The following is a 24914-nucleotide window of genomic DNA, read 5'->3' as shown; positions in this document are numbered from 1 at the left end:
GATTTAAACAACATGTGCCTTGGGGAATGGGGCGGCCAACCTAAGTGGGCTGTAGCCCCACCCCTTGGTCCATGTGGGCCCTTCCTAGGTAGTTGGGCCCCATGGTGGAACCCCCAGAACCTTGTAGAACCTTCCTGGTACAATACCGAAAAAACCAAACTTTTTCTGGAGCCCAAAATATGACTTCCCATATATGAATCTTTACCTCCGGACCATTCTGGAGATCCTCGTGATGTCCCGGATCCCATCTGGGACTCCAAACAACCTTCGTACTTTCCACTATTAATATCCCAATACTACCCTAGCGCTACCAAGCGTTAAGCGTGCGACCCTACGGGTTCGAGAATCATGTAGACATGACCGAGACACCTCTACGGTCAATAACCAATAGCGGGACCTGGATGCCCATATTGGTTCCTGTATATTCAATGAAGATCTTATCGGTCGAACCTCGATGTCAAGGATTCAACTAATCCCGTATGTAGTTCCCTTTGTCTATCGGTATGTTACTTGCCCGAGATTCGATCGTTGGTATCTCCATACCTAGTTCAATCTTGTTACCAGCAAGTCTCTTTACTCGTTCCGTAATACAAGATCCCGTGACTAACTCATTGGTCACATTGCTTGGAAGCTTGTTGTGATGTTGTATTACCGAGTGGGCCCTGAGATACCTCTCCGTCATACGGAGTGACAAATCCCAGTCTTGATCCATGCTGAAAGTGCTAGTTATCGACTAGAGGGGGGTGAATAGGTGATTTTTATGAAAGTCTTCAAAACACGAGGGCTTTGAAGACAAACAATAGAAATGAACCTATTGATATGCAGCGGAAGGTAGACTACACTAGACAAGCCATAGTCAAATAAGTAATGAAGAGAAAGCACGAAGACTATCAGCAGCTAGGTAGTATGGATCAGGGTGGAAGATAGTATGAAGCCAAACAACAACAGTCTTCACACAGTGAAGTCAATCAGATAATGCAAGTAGGCAATGACTTCACGAAGACAAACTGTAGGTAAAGGGAGATAAGAGATAGAACTAGTTGCTTGGGGAGGACAGGGATTTGTTGGACCAGTTCCAGTTGCTGTGACAAATGTACGTCTAGTTAGGGAGGCTGAGATTTAACTCAGAAGACCGCGTCTTCACCTTATTCCCCTTGAGCTAAGGACACTTAGTCCTCGCCCAATCACTCTGGTAAGTCTTCAAGGTAGACTTCCAAACCTTCACAGACTTCGTTCACCGGCAATCCACAATGACTCTTGGATGCTCAGAACGCGATGCCTAACCGGCTGGAGGATTCACGTCCTCAAGTGTAACAAGTCTTCAGATCACGCGGACAGAAAGACTTCAGTGATGCCTAACACTCTTTGGCTCTGGGTGTTTTGGGCTTTGTCCTCGCAAGGATCTCTCTCTCAAATGCTTCAGAGGTGGGTTGCTCTCAAACGACAAAAGTCATGCACTAACTCTGAGCAGCCACCAATTTATGGTGTAGGGGGTGTGCTATTTATAGCCAGGAGGCAACCCGACCTGATTTGTCCAAAATGACCCTGGGTCACTAAGGAACTGACACGTGTCCAATGGTCAGATTTCAAACACACGCGGCAGCTTGACTTGGGCTACAAGTAAAGCTGACTCATCCAACTCTGGATAAGATTTGCTCTCATTGTCTTCGCTCGAAGACATAGGATTTGGTTGAGCATCACATCAGTCATTCTGACTTTGTTCACTTGGACCCCACTTAACAGTGCAGTGGTTCGTATGACTCAACAAAGAAGAAAAGGAAACTACGAAACAACCATGTCTTCGCACTCCATACTCTTCACGTGAATGTCTTCTCAAGTCATAATCTTCGTTGTGAATATCTTCACAAACCACCATTGTCTTCAATGTCTTCACACATTTTTAGGGGTCATCTCTGGTAGGTAAACCGAATCAATGTGGGACTACTACTTGTGTTATCCTGCAATTCTCAGAAACACATTAGTCCCTCAACCATGTTTGTCGTCAATACTCCAAAACCAACTAGGGGTGGCACTAGATGCACTTACACATGCCAATGATACGTCTCCAACGTATCTACTTTTCCAAACACTTTTGCCCTTGTTTTGGACTCTAACTTGCATGATTTGAATGGAACTAACCCGGGACGTTGTTTTCAGCAGAATTGCCATGGTGTTATTTTTGTGCAGAAATAAAAGTTCTCGAAATAACCTGAAACTTCACGGAGAATATTTTTGGAATATATAAAAAATACTGGCGAAAGAATCAACGCCAGGGGGCCCACACCCTGTCCACGAGGGTGGGGGCGCGCCCACCCCCCTGGGGCGCGCCCCCTGCCTTGTGGGCCCCCTGAGGCTCCACCGACCTCAACTCTAACTCTATATATCACGTTCGGGGAGAAAAAACCAGAGAGAAGGATTCATCACGTTTTACGATACGGAGCCGCCGCCAAGCCCTAATCTCTTTCGGGGGGCTGATCTGGAGTCCGTTCGGGGCTCCGGAGAGGGGAATCCGTCGCCGTCGTTATCATCAACCTTCCTACATCACCAATTTCATGCTGCTCACCGCCGTTCGTGAGTAAATTCCATCATAGGCTTGCTGGACGGTGATGGGTTGGATGAGATTTATCATGTAATCGAGTTAGTTTTGTTAGGGTTTGATCCCTAGTATCCATTATGTTCTGAGATTGATCTTGCTATGACTTTGCTATGCTTAATGCTTGTCACTAGGGCCCGAGTGCCATGATTTCAGATCTGAACCTATTATGTTTTCATGAATATATGTGAGTTCTTGACCCTATTCTGCAAGTCAATAGTCACCTACTATGTGTTATGATCCGGTACCCCCGAAGTGACAATAATCGGGACCACTCCCGGTGATGACCGTAGTTTGAGGAGTTCATGTATTCATAAGTGTTAATGATTTGGTCTGGTACTCTATTAAAAGGAGGCCTTAATATCCCTTAGTTTCCAATAGGACCCCGCTGCCATGGGAGGGTAGGACAAAAGATGTCATGAAAGTTCTTTTCCATAAGCACGTATGACTATATTCGGAATACATGCCTACATTACATTGATAAACTGGAGCTAGTTCTGTGTCACCCTATGTTATAACCGTTGCATGAGGAATCGCATCTGACATAATTATCCATCACTGATCCAATGCCTACGAGCTTTTGACATATTGATCTTTGCTTAGTTACTTTTCCGTTGCCACTGTTACAATTACTACAAAACTGCTACTGTTACCTTTGCCACTGTTACCGTTACTTCCATATTACTTTGCTACTAAATACTTTGCTGCAGATATTAAGTTTTCCAGGTGTGATTGAATTGACAACTCAGCTGCTAATACTTGAGAATATTCTTTGGCTCCCCTTGTGTCGAATCAATAAATTTGGGTTGAATACTCTACCCTCGAAAACTGTTGCGATCTCCTATACTTGTGGGTTATCAAGACTATTTTATGGCGCCGTTGCCGGGGAGCATAGCTCTATTCTTTGAGTCATTTGGGATTTATATCTGCTGATCACTATGAGGAACTTGAAAGACGAAAAAACCAAGATTTATCCCTCAACTACGAGGGGAGGTAAAAACCTGACATCTAGCTCTACACTTGATTCACCTTCTATTATGAGTAAACTTGCGACACCTAAACCTACTCCTGGTATTGATTCTGATATGTCGCATGTTATTGATGATGTCACTTCTGCTTTGCATGATACTTATGATGAAACTACTTCTATGCTTGATAATACTGTGCCATTAGGTGAATTTCTTGATGAACAATTTGCTAGGGTTAGAGAGAATGAAATTATTGAAACTGATAATATTGATGAAAGTGATGATGAAGATTCTCCCCCTAGATATGAATTGCCTGATGTACCTGAGGGTTATGTTATGCATGAAGAAACTGCTAGAGACTTTTTTGCTTACAAAGATAGATATGATCTTAAGAAACTGTTAGCTAAGCTGAAAGAAAAATCTTTGAATGCTAGAATGAAATATGACCCATGCTTTTGCTACTTCACCTATCTGTATTTCTGATAAGGATTATGATTTCTCGGTCGATCCTGAGATAATTACTTTGGTTGAATCTGATCCTTTCTATGGCTATGAATCTGAAACTGTTGTGGCACATCTTACTAAATTAAATGATATAGCCACCCTATTCACTCATGAGGAAAAAATTCGTTACTACTATATCCTTAAATTATTTCCGTTCTCATTAAAGGGTGATGCTAAAACATGGTTTAATTCTCTTGATCCTGGTTGTGTGCGTACTCCCCAGGATATGATTTATTACTTCTCTACTAAATATTTCTCCGCTCATAAGAAACAAGCTGCCTTAAGGGAAATATATAATTTTGTGCAAATTGAAGAAGAGAGTCTCCCACAAGCTTGGGGGAGGCTTCTCCGATTACTTAATGCTTTTGAAAGAACATGCGGTGCCCCCATGTTTGGTTTTGGTAATTGATGACAATCTCTATGGACTAATGGTTGCCTTGAGTTATATTTGAAGGATTTGTCCATAGGCATATCTTGAAGTTCATGTGTTGGTTTCAAGGAGTTTATGTGGTGACCAAGGTGTTATTAAGGAATTATCCAAAGATTGGTCATGTGAGAGTTGAGCTTATTGCAAGCATGTCTTGGAGAAGAAGATTGTGTGATCATTCATGTATATCTTCAAGACATCATCCAAATGAAGAGAGTTGAAAAGATTCAAGGTTGATCAAGACTAAGTCAAGAGTGAATCAACTTGATCAACTCACAAAGCGTAGAAGATGTACCGAGAGGGATCAAGCGATCCCATGGTGTGGTAAGAATTGTCAATTACGCTTTGTGTACTAACCCATGATCTTCGTGAGAGTTCTTTGTGGGGTTAGGTTGCGGTGTGCAAGTTCAAGTGAAGCATCATGAAGAGATCAAATGCTTGAAGCTTGCCGTCCATTGTGGTGACAATGGACTTGTGAAGATGTTGCGGTGTGCAAGTTCAAGTGAAGCATCATGAAGAGATCAAATGCTTGAAGCTTGCCGTCCATTGTGGTGACAATGGACTTGTGAAGATGTGCGGAAGAGTGGCTCACCCATAGTGGAGTATGGGGGAGCAATCAACTAGTCTTCATCGAGCCAACGCAACCAAGAAAGGTGGTCCAACTTGAGGGAGTCAAGATCGTCATCATCTAGCTCAAGTGGACCATGTGCAAGGCAAAGGTTCGCCCTTGATAGGTTTTCTATTTTACCGGTCTCATGATGGTAGTTGGGAGACCGGGTTATAGGATCGATTGCTGTACTATCAAGGGGGGCTCTCGATGAGTAGCTTGATCGTATCATTCGTAGAGAGCTCAAACCATTGCATCCTTGCATCATCTTTCTTGGTTCTTGTTTGGTTTTTCTCTTTGTGAGTTTTGGAGCTTATGGTCATCTTGATGACAAGCTCGAGTTCATCGAAAGCGGAGTTCACTCGCATCTTCTATGATGTTTTCGATGTTGGAAGGTTATGCCAGTTCTTCTCGGTTGGAGGTTTCACTCCTCTATTTTGTTGGCATACCTTCCCTGCCTCTTCTTACTATAACTACTCGCTGTTTTGATGCTACTCGTCGTGTTGTATCCAACAAGCTTGAGTTTGCTCAATTCGGAGCTCATATGCAGAAGTTATGGCAGTTTTGGTTTCCCGTGGAGTATACTTGTTTTCGTGGAAGTGGCTTTAGGATGGTTCCAGCGGTAGTATCGCGGTACCCAGCGGTAGTACCGCTTAGGGGTCACAAGTGGCAGTACCGCTCCGCAGCGGTAGTACCGCTGGTGGGTCCTCAGCAGTAGTACCGCTACGGTACCAGGCCCCTACCGCGTCGACTCGAGGGGTCATTTTTCGTGTCGGATAGTGCGGTACTTCACAGCGGCAGTAGGGCGGCAGTACCGCTCACGAGCGGTAGTACCGCCCAACCACCGCGGCAGTACCGCTCGGGTCTGTCACTCTCCTGCCCTCCAGACTCCACGGTAGTACCGCCCGGGGGAGCGGTAGTACCGCTGCCTCCTGCGGTAGTACCGCCCTCTGCGGGGCTGTTTTGGGGGTATCGGTTGGATTGTTCCCCCCACTATATTAGGGGGTCTTCTTCCCCATTCTACCTTATCCTTTGAGCTCGTGTTCTTCCCCCATTGTTGACCTTCTTCGAGCTTCCTAACTCTCAATCCCTCCATGGATTCTTGCTAGTTTTTGAGGGAAAAGAGAGAGGAGATCTAGATCCACATTTCCACCTATCACTTTCTCCTCTATGTGAGGGGAACCCCTTGGATCTAGATCTTGGAGTTCTTGGTGTTCTCCTTCTTGTTCTTCCTCTCATTTTCCTCCCTAGCATTAGTTGCTTCGGTGGGATTTGAGAGAGAAGGACTTGGGCACTCCGTGTGCCCTTGCCATTGCATTTGGTGCATCGGTTTGAGTTCTCCACGGTGATACGTGGAAGTTACAAGTTGAGAAGCTTATTACTCTTGGGTGCTTGGTACCCTTGAGCTTGTTCCTCTTGGGTGCTTGGGCGCCCTAGACGGTTGGTGGTGTTTGGAGCTCAATCATTGTGGTGTAAAGCTCCGGGCAAGCGTCGGGGTCTCCAATTAGGTTGGAGATCGCCCCGAGCAATTTGACGGGTTCTGGTGACCGCCCCCAAGGGTTGCCAAAGTGTACGGGTTCGGTGACCGCCCCCAAGGGTTGCCATTTGTACGGGTTCGGTGACCGCCCTCAAGGGTCCCTCAGTGGAATCACGGCATCTTGCATTGTGCGAGGGCGTGAGGAGATTACGGTGGCCCTAGTGGCTTCTTGGGGAGCATTGTGCCTCCACACCGCTCCAAACGGAGATTAGCATCCGCAAGGGTGTGAACTTCGGGATACATCGTCGTCTCCGCGTGCCTCGGTTATCTCTTACCCGAGCCCTTTACTTATGCACTTTACTTTGTGATAGCCATATTGTTTCTTGTCATATATCTTGCTATCACCTAGTAGTTTGTCTTGCTTAGCATAAGTTGTTGGTGCACATAGGTGAGCCTAGTTGTTGTAGGTTTTGTGCTTGACAAATTAACCGCTAGGTTTATTCCGCATTTGTTCAAGCCTAAACCGTAATTATTTTAAAGCGCCTATTCACCCCCCCTAGGCGACATCCTCAATCTTTCAGCTTTTCCTGATCATCCTCTTAAGAAAATGAAATGCTTGATATCTTTTATAATGGACTAACCGATGCTTCCAGAGACCACCTGGATAGTTGTGCTGGTTGTGTTTTCAGGGAAAGAACTGTTGATCAAGCTGAATTGCTATTGAATAATATGTTGAGTAATGAAAATGATTGGACACTTCCTGAACCAATTCATAAGCCAACTCCGAAGAAAAGGGGTATTCTATTTCTCAGTCCTGAAAATATGCAAGAGGCAAAGAAATCTATTAAAGAAAAGGGTATTAAAGCTGAAGATGTTAAGAATTTACCACCTATTGAAGAAATACATGGTCTTGATAACCCGACACAGGTAGTAAAGGTAAATTATCTCTATATATTTGATGAAGGTGATATTCCTCGTTATAAGTCTGCTAGTCAATGCTTAGATGAGTTTGATAATTTTATTGTTAAACAAGAAAACTTCAATGCTTATGTTGGTAGACAATTGAAACGTAATGCTTATATGATTGAACACTTGAGTGATTATATGTCTAGAGTTAAAGGTGAACTTAAACTCATTAGTAAACATGCTTATATGGTTACCACTCAAGTAGAACAAGTGCTTAAAGCTCAAAATGATTTGCTCAATGAATTAAATAATAAGAGAAATGATAATGTTGTTAGAGTTATGACTAGAGGGGGTAAAATGACTCAGGAACCTTTGTATCCTGAGGGCCACCCTAAGAGAATTGAGCAAGATTCTCAGAGAACTAAAGTAGATGCACCTTGTCCTTCTAAGAAGAAGAAAATAAAAATAATAGGACTTTGCATGCTTCTAGTGAACCTGTTGCTGACACACCTGAGAATCCCAATGATATTTCTATTTCTGATGCTGAAACTGTAACATCCCAAGTTTTCAATTTGGAATGTTTTACAATTATTAGCTAAGCATCTATGCATTTTGTTTGAATTGAGTGACATTTGGAAATTTTCAGAGGCATTTAAGTTTTGTTTGGATTCAACTTGGCATTTAAAAATTTACTTCAAATATCCCTGACAAATACTTGAGCAAAAGTATGAGAGGAGCTAACATGACACTCCAAAAAAAGTCGGAAGAAAATATTGCCAAAAGATTTGAATTCAAATTTGAATTTTATTTCGAATTTGCAGAAAATGTTTTCCATATACACGCCAAGTTTCCCACATAATGGCATCACCATGGCTAGCATGCACGCCAAGTTTCATTCATTTATGGCATTCTATGCATTTTCTACGGTTTTCTAGGTGAAAAAACCCTAAAAATACAGGCTTGGCATGACGGAGCATGTTTGTTGTCCGGATTCATTCATTTTTGCACGGGAGCGGAGCTGCTCGAGTGTTGCGTCGGGCCCCAATGTCGTGTATCCATCGGCGGTGATGTGCCACTCCTTCGGCAGCCGTGCCGACGATGAAATGAGTAGTCCGAAGCGGCTCAACTCTGCATGCGGCCACGAGAGAGTTGACGGCCAAGATCGACCGTCTCGCTGTCGGATCCGGAGCTCGCCATCGAGAAGAGTAGGGGCGACGGGGGTCTAAGGAGGAGGAGGAGGGGCAGTGTGCGGCGGCTGGCCGACCCCGGCTTTTTATAGCCTGGGGGCTGCAGGGGGAGGGGGGTTGGAGGGCGCCGCATCGGTGTGAATGCCAGGGCGGGTAGCACGAGGCGACGACTTAATGGCGGGGCGAGCGATGCGGCATGCGAGCGACAGGCGGCAGCGGATGTGGCACGGCAGCCGAGACGACGGCGGTAAGCGGTAGGGGTGCAGCCGTGCTGCCCCGCGTGCCACGGCGCGTCACGCAACACAAATATCGTGATCCGGTGCCAACAAAAATAGAAAATAAATCACTGCTGCCCTGCAGATGAAAAATGAAAAAGCCTGGAATCTATCACAACAAACCTTCGTATCCTAGTGGCTAGTTCAAATCTACAAATTGCCCCAGTGCAACAGGTCGCAAGTTCGACCCCGTCTCAGCGGTCTTTTTTTTTACTTTCTCAAAAACAAATCACGCCACCCAGTGGATGAAAAAATACGCCTTGCACCGTGGACGCACGAATACATATACGTAGTGCACGGGCGGGCGGGCCATTTTTATAAATATATGACCATCATGCCTTTACCGATGAAGGAATATCGGATAATCTAAATCGTTCATGTGTTTAGGGAGTCTACCGAAGCAGAAGTGTTTATTTCCTTTTTCTTTCTGTGCCAAGACATGGCCCCAGCCTAGTGACACTTCTGTTCAGCCATTTACTGTTAAGGCACTCTCTAGTCTCTAATAGAAATCGTCATTTGTGTGTTTCAAGGATCAGAAGCAAATAGTATCACTACCACTCAACAGTTGCTCGGAGAGAAAAAAAACACTCTCTAATCAACTACACCTGCCGTCTCGTTATAATATAAGAGCGTTTTTGACACAATACTAGTGTAAAAAACGCTTTTATATTATAAGACGGATGGAGTAGTAGATGACTGAAAAAAATAGGTTCTTGTTTTTTAGTTCATTTTTTTAACTGGTGAGATTACTAAGTGGTCCCTTTGTTTAGCTGCTGCCAGAACTAATCTTACCAGAAACTCATTTTTCAGGTTGCCTGGTCCCTTTGTTTAGCTGCTACCAGAACTAATCTTACCACAAACTCATTTTTCAGGTTGCCTGCCCTAGTCTATCACCAGATAAACTGATGATCTGTCTCAACTTGCCAGGTTGAATGGTCTGCATCAGTCAAAATCGTATCATATCACCAAAATGAACTTGTCAACCCAAAGAATCTCATCACCTTACAGATCGTAGATCACAGATCAGATCTGAATAGCCATGACCTTGCGGGATCAGATCATTATCAATCCACCAACACCCAGAAACGGTGATTAAACTAAACAGGTCAGTAAAAACCGCTGCCATTGCTATCACTCCAAATTTTCATTTCCCTTGCACACTTCGGAGTGATAAGATAGATATACACGCTCTCACCCAATAAACCCAAGAATTACATGGCTGCACTCCACACAAGAGAAAAGAAGAGGGCTGGCTGGTTGGCATTCACAATTTACGTGGCACGTAAATACCCTATATTTTTTGCTGGACCTGAAGCTTATGGGGATTTTACAAGTAGGTGCTCATATAGTCGTGTGGGGTTGTTGTGGATTATCAACGGGTTCGCGTCCTCCAGGCGCTCCGCGAGCGATCTGAGCATGGAGACCAGATGCCGGGTGTTCTTGGTGCATCTGCACACCAGGTCGAGGTACTGCACGGCCTCCTGGGGCATGAGCCCGGTCATGAAGAAGGGGAAGAGCTTCGAGTGCGTCATCTCCATCGTGCCCATGGCCTCCGACGCCCATCCGGAGTTGGACTTGTCAGGAACATTCCCCTCCTCGCGCTGCATCCGCCGTACCGATTCCAATCGTGGGAGCATATCCTTCTCTTCCTCCTTGAAGTGCTCCTTGGTGTGATCCTGCCAGTGTTTGATTAATTTCAGATCCACACCAAGCATGAAAAAAAGATTTGTGATGGCTTATGTAATCATTTGATATTATTCTAAAGAATCAATATATAACAAATATTTACAAGTTGCTACCAGATAAGGATAACGTATAATGATCCTATCACAGGAGATCATTTCCAAATATTTAGGTACATCTTTCGCATTATTCTAGCATGCATGTACATCATTTCACTGTAACATTAACAACTGCTCCCTCCGTAACTTAATACTCCCTGCGTCCGGAAATACTTGTCGCAGAAATGGGTACAAATGGGTGTATCTAGAACTAAAATACATCTAGATACATCCATTTCTTGGACAAGTATTTCCGGACGAAGGGAGTATAATAGTGTCAAAGAAACACCTTATATTAAGTTACAGAGGGAGTAATGAATAGATTGTAGAAGTTGTCAACCCTTCTAAGTTGGTTCTGAGCGAAACGGTTGCTGTCTGCATACTACTTAATGCCAAGATACTACGTGGCGAATCAACGCGGCAAAGCATCCATGGAAGTGCTCCTGATGATTACAACATATATGATCTTAGCAGTTTGCTGAGCTACGTCAACTCCTTTCATCAGCTTGGTAGGCACATGTGGATAGACCTAGCTGTAGTGAGAATAAACAGCTAAAACCCAATGTCTTGCAAAGCAACTTTCTTAGTTGCTTAGGCCAGGCTGCACTCTAGCTTCGGCCAGGCTGACTCTTCTCACAACTTTCCAGGAGCAAAACTCTAGTGCAGTGGTAGAGCTGTACGCAATAGCAATGGTGGAGGATCCATATCCAACTCTCGAAGTTACGACACTAACCCGACCCTACATGTGGCACTGAAATCCTCAAAAGCAAATCATACAAGGTAAACAGGTCAGACCAGGCTGCACCCTGCTTTCGCCTAAGCTTTCCACTCACACAATAATAATGTGGTAATATGGTAGTAGAGCTGTATGCAACTGCCATGGTAGTGGGTCTGTATCCAACTTGAACACTAAAATTAACCCTACAATACAATGTGCTGCTCAAACTATGAAGTTTTACAGAGCAAACAGGTTGGTAGTGGCCCTTATCCAGGTCCACATGATCTTCCAAAAGTGCAAGGGACAGTAGTGCAACACAACCAACTTTTCCATGGAAGAAGCAAGGAATCAGTATATTTTTCTCTCGTGGGACTAGGTGAACTCTCATCATTGTACTTCACTTTCGGTTACTACCTTTCTGAGAGTATCTCTTGTCAGGTCATTAGCTAAAGGGGTACTGATTATGAGAGGATAACATCCACACCAACAAATTACTGGTGGCACTTTTGCCTGAAGGCAGTAGACAAGCCTTGCAAGTCACAAAAGGTGAAGCTTGCACATCAACCTCCGCGAAATGACTTTTCATATAGCACAATTCCAAAAGCCACCTGAATATTCTTTCCGGTATATGATATTGAAACATACTAGTAGCACAGTTCAAATACAAACTTGCAAGATTTCACAAGCAATGCAGAGTACAGAACAGTAATGCAATAAGCAGAATATGCTAGATGAAACAGCCACCAAATGCACAAGAGAGCATGTACGTACCTGCAACGCTTTGAGGCGGACGGAGAGGTTGACCAGCACTTCATAGAAGAGGGCGCTGCCCAGCTCCAGCGTCAGAAGCGTTTTTATATCCTCCTTGATTCCGTTCATCATGGGCAGGTGCTTCCCGTGCTGCTCCTGAACCTTATCGCACACCCCTGCGCATAAAATACTTTTAGGATCAGATTGGACTGCAGTTACTCAATCATATGGGCGTGATTAAACAACTGCTTAATTAAGCTCTCGGATCGAGGATAACAACAAGGGCGTTTGGTCTAGTGGTATGATTCCCGCTTCGGGTGCGGGAGGTCGTGAGTTCGATTCTCGCAACGCCCCATTTTTTGTTATGTTTTGCACCTGGATGGAAAATGACAAGGGAATTTTTCTATCAGTAGCTTCTGCTCTACTACACGACATCACTGTCTTTTGTTACCTTGTTCGTTTTTACCAATCGGATGGGAGAAAATGTCCATGTGCAGCTACAAAGGTAAAGGAACCAGAAGCATTTTGATCGACAAGGAACACAGTAGATAGAGAAAGGAAAAGAGCGCTCCTATCCCCATCCCTTCCTGTCACGGCAGATTCTGCAAATCCATGAAAATTCACCAGCACGAGTACACGGCCGGCGCAAAGCAATTTATAGCAGGGACACGGAGCAGTTGCCCATAGGCGGTGAATGCACCCGGAATGTCAAAAGGGACAGGAAAATGCAGAAGACGACAATGAGGAAACCACCCAATAGGAAATGCACCTTCCTCAGAAATCCTCGAGAGCAGCAAGCGAAATTTAAGTGAAATGTTGAGACTAGTGGGGAATGGGATCGGGCTGAAATTGACCTGGGAACGAAGCCCTCTGGATGTCGGGGAACAGCACCCGCTCCTCCATCCTGGCGTGCTCCAGCATCACCTCCATGGCGTCGCCGTACCACTTCCCGAGCCTCCGCACCTCGGCGCCCTCCACCGCCACGTTCCGCCCCTTGCCGGCCTTCTTCGCCCCCTTCTTCACCATCTCCGCCAGCTTGGCGGCGACGCCCTCCAGGTGCCGCTCCGCGCTGCGGTGCTGCAGCCGCACCATCTCGGCCACCTCCTCGGCGGCCGCGGCGGCCAGCGAGGCGCGCGCGGATGGCGGGCGGTCGGGCGGCGCGACGCGGGGCTTGCCCTCGAAGCGCGCGTCGACGTGGCGCAGCAGCTCGTCGGCGGCGCCGCAGAGCTCCGGGTCGGCGGCGGAGAGGCGGAGCACGGGGCGGCCGAGCGGGGCCGCCTCGGACGGCGTGAAGTGCACGGGCGCCGCCGCCTTGTAGAGCAGCGCGACGCGGAGGCGCCACGCGACGGGGCAGCCGTCGGAGCCGTAGACGCGGACGACGCCCCCACGCTCGGCGTCGGCCTCCGGGTCGACGGAGACGGAGACGGAGGGGGATCTGGCGAGCGCATACGGGGACACGGTGGTGCCGCCGCCGCCGCCGCCGCCGCCGCTGGCGCCGCCGGAGGCCGTGCTGGAGTGGGAGGGCGGGGAGCCGGCCGGGGACGGGCGGCGGCGGCGCGGGGAGGGGGAGCAATTGCCCATCGGGAACCGGGCCGGGGAGGGGAAGGGTTTGGGGGGAGCTCTGGGGGAGGAGCCGGAGGGAGGGAGGTGGCGACTGGCGAGGGGTTGCGGCTTGGGGGAGTGTTGAGTCGCGCTGCGTCGCGGCGTTGGGGCGCGGGGCGAAGTTGGCGGAGGGGGGAGGTGGGGCCCGGCTCGGGGGGCGGCCGTTTTGGTGCTGTGTCTGTCTGGGTTTTGCGATGGAGGGGATCAGACCCTCTCTTGTCGCCGTCAAGAGAGCTCCAAGAAGAGGGATGACAGGGGATGCGCTGATTTGCTTTGGAGCAAAGTGTTTGATGGTTTGGGTGCTGTTACTCGGGCTCGGACGGGGTACTGTCAGATTTATAGGCAACCATGTGCTGCGAGCAGATCTTCCTATGAGGACCATAGTGAGATTTGAATGCACTAAAAGACGCACTGTATCTTTTTCCATGAAAGGCCATCAGGAATATCTACTCTTATCATATGAGAGGAAACATTCTGGTATGTTCTTTCTTCGGAATATCGTGAAGACCGGAAACATGAAAGAATAATCCGTGTCGATGATAACATGTGACAAAAGGAAGCAAAGAACAAAAATGACGCAAAGCTCATTCAAAATGGAGATACCAAAAATGAGCTTTGCGTCATAAGATCCACACAAAACGGATTTTCGAATAAAGTGGCCCCCCACAGAGTCATTTGTTTGATTCTCTAGTTTGGTAGTACTATCTTTGTTGTGATGTCGCGTCCTGACCTTGCCGTGTGGCCCTCTTTGATCATCCATGCCTAACGCATGCATCGGACAAACCACGACACGATACCGTGTGAATGCATGCAAGCATGACATCAAGCAACATTCTACAGTTTCGAATTTTCATGAAAAAAAAATCTCATTTGGTGTATTCAATTCACAATCCGCTCTCACTATAACCAAAATTGATATGGTTTGTCGACTTCTTTTCCGATCAATAATTACCATGCTATGTTTTGGCTATTTACAAGATGTATGTGCTTTATAGGCATTTCATTATCAAATTATAATACATGGTTTACTGTCACGTGGACTTATATGATTTTTACCCGTTGATAACACTTCAATACTTACTATTTAGACCTACATAACATTGCAAAGTAACATATTTTTTTACCTGGTAAGCATACACTATTAGGATGGTAATCATTCACTACTAACATGGAAGCCTCATATCATAACTTGGTAACTGGTGTTAATAGAAGAAAACATCATCAAATAAAATGATATTGTTTTGAGGTTCACGTGGTGAAGACAAATCTCTAAAAAAATCGGCATATTGCTAACTGGTTTTACAGTTTAAGTACTAAATAATTCAATTTTTAATAAAAAAATCATGATACTTCCTCCGTTTCAGTTTACAAGTCCTACGCGTATATCTAGGTTGCCAATTTGATCACCCTAATATAAACTATATAACACAAAAATTATATCATTTGAAAATAGAACATGTGAAGTTTATATTGATATATTTTTTGTAATATATGACTTCTATTAGGTTGGTCAAATTTACGACCTAGGGATACGCGCACGCCCTGTAAACCGAGAGAGAGGGAGTAGAAGATTTAGGCTGGCCATAGTGGGAGTAACATAACCGGTAACATGCACTTGGGACTAGCAAACATGCTTATGTGACACATAATTAAAGAAGAGAGAGAGAGAGTTAGAGTAACATACGTAGATACCGTATCATGTTAAATGCTATGCTACTTTGTGTCATGCATGGCAATAAATATGATCATCTATGATACTACTTTATGATATTATGCACTATGGAGGTAGTATCATACACTAGTATGCATGATACTACTATATGATACTCCCCACTATGAGTAGCCTTAGATAGGCACCTCCTATCTTTATTGAGGAGAGAATCCCAAGAAGAATTGGTTGCATTTGAGGACATAGGTGGGCATGTGTTCCACAAATATTTTTTGTTGATTATAATCTCATTTGATTTACGTGTTTTTAAATATTTGATATTTTTTTAGTATTGTACAGAAACACATTTTTCTTTAGAGAAAGCATGCCATACCGAACACTATATTTCTAGTCTTCATTTGAGCCTTAAATTATGCACACCGCAGTGCATCAAGTACAAACATGGATCTTTTTTCTGGGAAGTTATGGAATTCTTGGATAAAAAATATGCACAAAAATTTATAATATTGACACATCGCTGGAAATGATATTCTGGCGGGAATTTAGGAGCAAGAAAGTTTGATTCAGTTGCGCACGGAGGAGTGTGGCCACTTCACCTCGATCAGGGGTTAGTGGTGTGTCGTGGCAAATCTCAATGACAATGGTGGTGCTGTTAGACAGGGGGTCATTTCCCTTCTAATGCTAGTCTCATGGGACATATGTAATGGGTGTAACATCAGGGGTTTTAGGGCCTTTTCATCTTTGTCGAGTGTCACCATTGCTAGAATTAAGGAGTAGGTCAAGTTGTGGGTTGTGGTGGGCGCGAAGCCTTGAGTTCAATCATCTCGCGAGAGTAATAATTTTTATTGTTTGGGTCACCGTTCGATCACGATGCTAGCGAATGACCGATATTTGCATACCAGTGAGAGCCATGCTAAAGAAGTAGTGTTCAAAAGCTTATGCCCTCATTTTGAAGAAAAAGGTAGTGCCTCTCCCGTTAGGGTTCCTCTTCCCCTCTCACTTTGCGGCGGTTAGGGCACTTATCTCATCCAAACTTCACCGGTGAGCCCATGGATCCACCTCCCCTATGCCTGCTGCTCAAGCGACCGGTGGTGGGGAGGGGGGTCCCAGTGCCTTGGCTCCAGCTAGTAGTTTAGGTTAGTTTTTTTTTTGCAGGGGCGACATTCGAGCGGGCGGCGACGCTTCATCTTTGAGTTGGTCTGCTGGGCTCCGGTCCGCCTCAACTTCGTCCATTGGGACAGAGTCGATGGAGCTCTGACGTAGATCATGTCGTTTTTCTTTGGGGCGGCGAGGTAGGATTTCTCGTCGTATGTGTACACCGGTGAAATTTGGTGGTAGACGCTTCAAATTGATTTAAATGTTTAATGGCGATGATTGCGGCTCTAGGACGTTGATCCTTAGGGACACGTGTACGAAGACTTCTCGGCGGTTAACGACAAGTCAAACCGGCTCAGATAGAAGAGCGGCGACAACGACACACCGTTGGCTTGTTCCGCTGGCGGTAGTGGCCGTTTGGTGTTGAAGGGTCCTCCGTGTATTTTTTATTATTATTATATTTTTGAACCTTGGTGTATCATGGTAAGACATCATCATTTTCGATCCAATCATAAGAAAACAGTTGATGGGAAAAGGAAGGAGCCAATCACTCCTGCAGTGATTACTGCAATTAAACCAAAATAATTAAGTGCCTTGTAATTGGACCACATGCATAGGTTTATTATTTGCAAATCCCCACTTTAAACGCTAGTTGACAAAGGGCCACCAAATTATCAGCAGCACGGCGGTACTCCATGCTGGATTGCTGGTGGAGTTATTTGTCATACGGCCTGAGAAACCAAAACGAGGGCGTACGACTACGTGCCATTGTAGAGAGAAATCTGAAATCATTGTGGTTTGAGGACTTGTGATTGTTGTCTTTTTTACGAGAGATACTCACCGGCCGTTGGAATCTGATGGTTACGGAATCGGCATCTAGAATCGTTGTCCGGTTAGACGCCCCTCGGCTCAGTGGATCGAGCAGGTTGATTAGCATCTACTAGTGGCATTGCCTCCCGATAAAGCCAAGGCAGCACAGGCCGAAGCAAAGCTACCAGTAGAACTGACTTTTTGGTTGGCTTAATTAGCAGCCAAGTACTAGTACTACTCCACAGCATGCTTCTAAGTTTTCGATCGTAGTGTTGTTTTTGTCACAGGAATGGGATTGCTAAATTTGCCAAAGGCCTCCTTTTAAACACATAGGAATAGAAAATTTTCCTACTACCTCATTTCCGGTTTATAGGGCTCAATTCAAAAATCTCACCAATCAAGATAGATGATGAGTGGTGAAACAATTTTTGTAGTTTGCAAAACCACTCAATTAATGCGCTTGTTTTCTTCAAAAAATTGTGTTTACCAATGCATTAATTGTAATGCATGCATGCATAAAGTATATGCACTGGTCAATTTTCTTTTAATACTTGCATGCAATGATTTATTGCACCTTGAAATCTAAACAAGTGATGGGAAACAACCAAATAAAATGGGAAAACTAAACAATAAATGTGAAAACACTATAAACTGGAAATGCTTAATGAGACTTATAAAATGCTTAATGAGACTTATAAAATGGGAAAACTAAACATTTGAGATAAACCCTATAAACCGGAAAAGAGAGAGTATGAAATTATAAGCTATACGTAGCAAAAAGTAATATCATTCGAAACTACATTAAATGTGAATCCAACAAAATAATTTTCTGTGACATACATTAATATTTTGCTAGTCAAATATATGACCAAAGTTTGACCCAAAATACGATGGGGACTAATAAACTCAGACCGATGTACTACTATTTAAGCCTTTGGTTTTAAATGGATGTTGCAAAGGAAAAATGGAGGAAGTTTTTCTTTGGTCTGAAAGATGTGGGAATTTTACAATCCACTTGAATCTCTTTTTAAATTTCCTATGCACGAAGAACGAGACTGGGATCTTTATTGGCATAATAAAATGCTGATTATACATTCCCATGCGGTTTGTGTCAGAGTTATTTCCGTCAGATCCTTGGGTAGGGTACCTCTGGTCGCACGAGTAGATCAAATAAGAAATAAGAGATTTCAAAAAAAAACAGGAGTTTGCCTAGGTTCAGGCCCTCGTGGAGGAGATAAAACCCTACTTCCTACTTGATTGTATTGATTGGGTATAGGGGACACAATGATCGAGGGATTTGTAAGTGCATCTAGTTCCCCTTAGTGATTTTGGTGTATTGAAGACTTATAGGTTAAGGGACTAATGAGTTTGTGAGTGTACACAGGTCTATAAGTCTATGAGGAGTTTGATACTTACGATGAAAGTCGACCCCTGAAAATGAATGTCTTCAGCTGAAGACTTTGGTTTTCTTGAAGACTTTGAAAGTGAAGAAAGTGGTGTGACCTTGAAGACTTGGTATTCATGCGAGGACTATGAAGCGTGAAGATTTCTGTTTTCATAGTTTCATTTTCTCTTTCTTGAGTCATAGGAAACACCGTACTATTAAAGGGGGTTGAGGTAAAACTAAGGAAAAGCTTCCAAGTGATGCTCATCTCAAAATCCTACACCTACCCAATCCTTTCGAGTGAAGCCATTGGAAATCTCATACAGTTCAGTCAATTTCTTCAGTGACAGAGACGAAGATCTTCTGGTCTCTAAAGAATTTGTTCTGACTGAGGAGTTAGGAATTCGCCAGTGCGGATTGCCTACAATTGAGGAACATGATAGCCCTGAGGAATTTGATACTCAAATATCCGACCATTGTTGTGCTACGCGCCAGCTGTCCCAAAATATCTACCCATCTAACGATCATATCATTGAAGGGCATTTATGTCTTATCATGTCAGGCTGCTCCCTAGACTATAAATAGCCGCCCCTACAACCACTAGTTGGTTGGCTGCTCCGAGAGAAACTGACACTTGTCATTGAGAGCATCCCATCCTCCGAGGACTTTGAGCGAAAATCATCAAGTGAGGAAAACCCAAACCCAAACACCTACAAACCCAAAGTGATTGAGCATCACTGAAGAGATTGTTCCTGTGTGGAACCGACGCTTGTTACCTTTGAGGACTGTGCATCCTGCAGACGGTTAGGCGTCATGGTCTAGAGCATCCAAGAGGAAATTATGGATCGCCGAGTGACCGAGTCTGTGAAGGTTAGGAAGTCACCTGAAGACTTACCACAAGTGATTGGGCGAGGTCTGTGTGACCTTAGCTCGAAAAGAATACGGTGAGGACTGTGTGCCCTCAGGTTTAAATACATAGCCACTCCAACCAGACGTACGACTGTCACAACAGTTGGAACTGATCTACAAAATCATTGTCTTCACCAAGCCACTGGTTCTATTTCCTCAACCCTTTCATTTCCTCATTCATATGCTGTTGTACTTGATCGTTACTGTTTTAAGACTTTGACTGAAGACTTCCTCAAATTCCTCATTCCTAATTCTTCAGTCACTTTGTCTTCAGCCTGCTTATCTTGTGTTCACGTTACTTGTACTCTGTGCTTGTTTTCATTTCATCATGATGACGGTGCTACTGCTCTGTTTTCTTGCATCTGAGTACTTATTCCGCTGCTAAGTAGTTCGTTGCTTAGGAAATTCCTCACCTTGAATTTCCTCATTGACGAATTTGTAAAAATCGCCTATTCACCCCCTCTAGTCGATATAACGCACTTTCAATTGGTATCAGACCAAGGTACTCCCTTGTTCTGTGTGATTTTGGTTTAACCACCTGGAGTTTTAGTTATGTCGACTGCAGGCATGATCAATGTCTCAGCTGGGTGTCCTACCTTCGATGGGACGGACTACCCCTAGTGGAAGAACAAGATGTGCATGCATCTTCAGGCAATTGACAACGATCTCTGGTACGTTGTGGAAAATGGTGTTCCCTCTGTCACACCTTCCGTGAACGCTTCTGATGTGAAGAGATTCAAGCAACTCGACTCTCAAGCGAAGATTATCATATGTGGCCATCTGAGTAAAGGGCAGTATGACAGAGTGAGTGCTTTGGAGACTGCTAAGCTTATCTGGGATAGGCTGTCCAAGGTCAACGAAGGAGCCTCAACTCAATGTGACTCTCGATTTGACGTTCTTCGCAATCTCTTCAACCGCTTCAAAAGACTCGACAATGAAAATGTTCATCAAACCTTCGACCGCCTCACTGAATCTCAAATGAGCTTCAAGCACTTGGTGCCACTAATATCATCGACCATGAGGTGGTGAAGAAATTGCTGAGATCACTCGATTCCTCATTTGACACTCTTGCACTGATGATTCAAGAGCGTGGAGACTACAAGTCACTTGATCCTGTTGATATCCTCGAGAGGCTAAATACTCAATTCATGGTTTTAAATAGCCCGCTATAGCGTTTATAAGAGGTCCCGCGCTAAGAGTCTTTTGTTCAAACACTTGAGCAAACATTTTAAATAGCTCGTTGTAGCTCCGCTATAGCACGCTATAGCATTTAGAAGAGGTCCACCGCTAAGAGGCTTAGCGCGCTATTTAAAACTTTGATACTCATGAGTTCCAACTTGCTGAGAAGAGAGATCTCTACGGACCAAGCTATGGTTGGTCTCGTGCACTGAAGGCCAATGCAGTCTCTGAATCTGAAGGTGAAGATTCTGGTAGCAGCCTTGGTGATCCTGAAGAACTGAGCCAGGAGCTAGCAATGCTCGTGAGGAAATTCCAGAAGTTCTCAAGACGTGGTCGCTTTGGTAAATCCTCAAGAGGTGATGACATGAGATCAGATTCTTAATCCCGTGACTACAAGAAGAGAACTTTCCACAAATGTAAGAAACATGGTCACTACATTACTAGTTGTCCTCAGTGGGAGAAGGAATCAAAGAAGAAGAAATACAAAAATGACAATTCTGATGACTCAAAGAAGAAGAAGAAATCTTCAAAGTCCTCATCATCTCTTCAAAGTCTTCATCTCACAAGAAGAGCAGCTCCAAAAAGGCTGCAAGAAAATGGACTCTGAAGCTGAATCTGAGGAAAATGAGAAAGAGGAGGCATCTGAGGAGTCAGACTCTAGTGTGGCGAGCCTAGCTCTCGCTACTGCTTTCGTCAGCAAGTTCATCTTCAACTCTGAGAAAAATGACTTCCACAACACTGCTAACGACGGCGATGATGACTATGCTCCCACCTATTACTTCATGGCAAAAGGTGCCAAGGTACTCAAATATCCCTCCTCTGAATCAAGTGAGGATGAATCCGATGAAAATCTTAAGCCTAACTATTCTAAACTTGCTAAGATTGCTGTAAAACAACAAAAGGCTTTTGAAAAGGTTCAAAATATGCTAGACAAAAGCGATGACCTATTGGGTGAAGAAATGGATCGAACTCAAACTCTGACTGATAATCTTCAGAGACTTCAGTTTAAGTTTGATAACCTTCAGAGTCATCATAACACTCTCTTAGCCGATCATGAGAAGCTTTCTTATGAATTTCTTCAAAGAAAGCAAGATCTTGAGAAGCTAAGGATGAGTTATGAAGATCTTCAGAAGGAACGTGATTCATTGCTTGCTCAACAGATCAGTTCCGCTCAAGATGAATTCATTCCACCATGTTTGAAATGCACTGAACGTGAATCTGCTAATTCTTCACCTGAATGTTCAAATGCCTCTATTCTGCAAATTCTTCATCTGTCTCTGTGATCACAAATTCCTCATTTGAGGATACCACAAGTATCACTGACAATGCAGGGTTGAAGGAGTTGTATGTGACAGGCATGTACAAAAGCCAGAAAGGGCATCAGGCTCTTTGTGATGTGCTTAAAAAGCAGATCCTCAACAGGAACCCTAGGAAAGAGGGTATTGCCTTTGAGAGGAAACTCAATGCTGATGGGACCTACTGGAAACCTGAGCAGTATCCCAAAACCTCATGGGTTGCTGCAAAGGGACCTCCCGTAGATCCATCCACTTTATCTGGCTTTACTTGTGAATCTTCATATTCTTCTGATGAGTCATTTGACTCCAACTATAAACTGTTAAAAAATCGGAATGGTGAAGTATTTGCTAGATATGTTGGAACTAACTGCAGGAATTGTCCCCCTATGAAGAAAATCTGGGTTCCCAAAAGGTGCCTTAAAAGTCTTCAGGTGAATTTCATCATGACACCACCTGTGAAGAATAGGAACCCCAGATCAAATTCTTTATATGGACCAAAGTCTTCATATGGATCCAAGTCCTCATATGGACCAAATTCCTCACGTGGATCAAATTCCTCATATGGATCCAAATCCTCATATGAACATCATCGTGCTAACACTTCTATTTCGCAGGGAAGATCTAAGGGCTATGATGTGCATTATTCTTCAAATCATTATGTTCATAAATCCTCGAAGAATTTCTCTGCTTATTCATATGCTTACTCTAACCCCTCTTTTGTGAAACGAAGTGGACTGGCTTCTATGCCACCTTTTTCTTATGGAGCTCGCTGAGTGATGAACTCTTTGCCACCCCTCCAGATGTGGGTGGTGAAGAAAAAGAACTAATCTCTTATGCAGGGTCAGGTCTCCAGACGAACTTAAACGTCTGAATAATATGCTGGAGACCTGAATATGCTTGAACGGATGCAAGCTAATCATGAAGAAATGAATATTCATCTCTCACGTCCTCATACTGCTATATCTGTTGTATTGCTTGATGAAATTCAATCTTATGAATTTGATGTCCTATTCTTCACTGATGAAGCATATGAGTTCGTAAGTTGCACTAATTCATCTGCAAGATGATCAACCCAAAGCTACTCAGTGGGTCCTCGACAGTGGATGTACAAATCACATGACCGGTGACAAGAACTTATTGATGGACACTGCTTTATCTCCATCTCATCTGAAGCATATCATCTACGCTAATAAAGGCAAAAGCAAGGTATTGGGTCTAGCTAGGGTTGCGATCTCAACGGATCGACACATGGACAAAGTCATGCTTGTCGAGTCCCTAGGATTCAACCTCATGTCTGTCTCAATGCTTTGTGATCTCGATATGGTTGTTGTCTTTGGCAAGTATCGTTGTGTTGTGATCATGGAAGCTGGCCATTCCAAAGTCTTCGAAGGCTTTAGGAGAGGGGACTTGTATATTGTTGATTTCTCTATAGGACCACAACCTGCCACATGTCTACTTGCAAAAGCTTCAGAAGGCTGGCTATGGCATTCACGAATAGGTCATGCTGGCATGAGGAACCTTCACACTCTCACGAAGAAGAAGCATGTCATTGGCATCGAGGGTGTCAAATTCCTCAAGGACCATCTGTGTGGAGCTTGTGAAGCTGTAAAGATGACCAAGTCCAAGCATCCCTCAAAGACTATCATGACTACTACTCGTCCATTTGAATTGCTTCACATGGATCTCTTCGGCCCTACTCACTATGCCACATTCACTAATGCTACATCTTTATATGGCTTTGTTATTGTTGATGACTATTCTCGTTACACATGGGTGCATATCATCACTTACAAAACTGAAGTGCAGGAAGTCTTCAAATGTTTTTCCTCGAGGGCTTCAACCAACTTCGGTGTGAAGATCAAGCACATTAGGAGTGACAATGGGACCGAGTTCAAGAATACTGGTCTTCATGACTATCTTGATGAACTTGGTATTACTCACGAGTTATCTGCTCCTTATACTCCTCAGCAAAATGGCGTCGTGGAGTGCAAGAACAGGACTCTCGTTGAGATGGCTCGCATTATGCTTGATGAATACAAGAAGACGCCTCCTCGCTTCTGGCCTGAGGCAATTGATACTGCGTGCCACATCATCAACATGGTATATCTTCACAAATTCTTCAAAAATACCTCATATGAACTCCTCACTGACAAGAAACCCAATGTGAGTTATTTCAAAGTCTTCTATGCTAAATGTTGGATTAGAGATCCTCATCACAATTCTAAATTTGCACCCAAAGCACATGAAGGTTTTATGCTTGGTTGTGGAAAGGACTCGCACACCTACAAAGTCTTCAATACCGTTCACCACAAGGTGGTTGAAACTGTAGATGTGCGGTTCGATGAAACTAATGGCTCGCAAAGAGAGCACCTACCTCCTGTGCTAGATGAAATGTCACCTGAGGAATCCATCAAGTTCAAGGCTACTGAGGATGTCATTCCTACCGAAGAATCTGCTAAAGAAGTCATTCCAGAACATGAAGAAAATCATGCTGGTGCACCTGAGGAAAATGGCTTGGAAGAAAATGCTGAGCCCAATCAACGTCGTCAACCCGCTCAACCTCGCGTTGCAAATGAAGTGCAGATCAAGAAAATCATCGATGACATCAATGCACCAGGTCCTCTCACACGCGCAAGGGCTTCTCATTTGTCTAACTTTGTGGGCACTTTGCTTTTGTCTCGATCACAGAGCCCACCAAAGTTGCTGAGGCATTTCTGGAGCCTGAGTGGATTCATGCGATGCAAGAGGAATTACATCAATTCGAGCTCAACAATGTCT

The 24914-nt window shown here is 44.4% G+C and overlaps 1 protein-coding gene, 1 non-coding gene and 1 pseudogene across 2 annotated transcripts; 2 read left to right on the top strand and 1 right to left on the bottom strand.

Moving 5' to 3' along the window:
* Nucleotides 1-24914, top strand: part of LOC141043041 (uncharacterized) — an 81541-nt pseudogene that overhangs the window by 32874 nt on the left and 23753 nt on the right.
* Nucleotides 10070-13888, bottom strand: LOC109756372 (uncharacterized). The gene is made up of 3 exons (XM_020315222.4): nucleotides 13048-13888; nucleotides 12215-12369; nucleotides 10070-10620 (listed from the first exon to the last, which is right to left on the bottom strand). The coding sequence occupies exons 1-3, from the start codon at nucleotides 13772-13774 to the stop codon at nucleotides 10261-10263; spliced, it is 1242 nt and encodes a 413-aa protein (XP_020170811.1). The 5' UTR covers nucleotides 13775-13888; the 3' UTR covers nucleotides 10070-10260.
* TRNAP-CGG (transfer RNA proline (anticodon CGG)) lies at nucleotides 12476-12547 on the top strand. The gene has a single exon. It is a non-coding gene; the product is annotated as a tRNA-Pro (tRNA).

The sequence above is a fragment of the Aegilops tauschii genome, chromosome 3, assembly GCF_002575655.3.
Source record: "Aegilops tauschii subsp. strangulata cultivar AL8/78 chromosome 3, Aet v6.0, whole genome shotgun sequence".
In the NCBI taxonomy this organism is placed as follows: domain Eukaryota; kingdom Viridiplantae; phylum Streptophyta; class Magnoliopsida; order Poales; family Poaceae; genus Aegilops; species Aegilops tauschii.
Note: the sequence above shows the minus strand (reverse complement) of the source record. Positions and strands in the feature narration are given on the sequence as shown.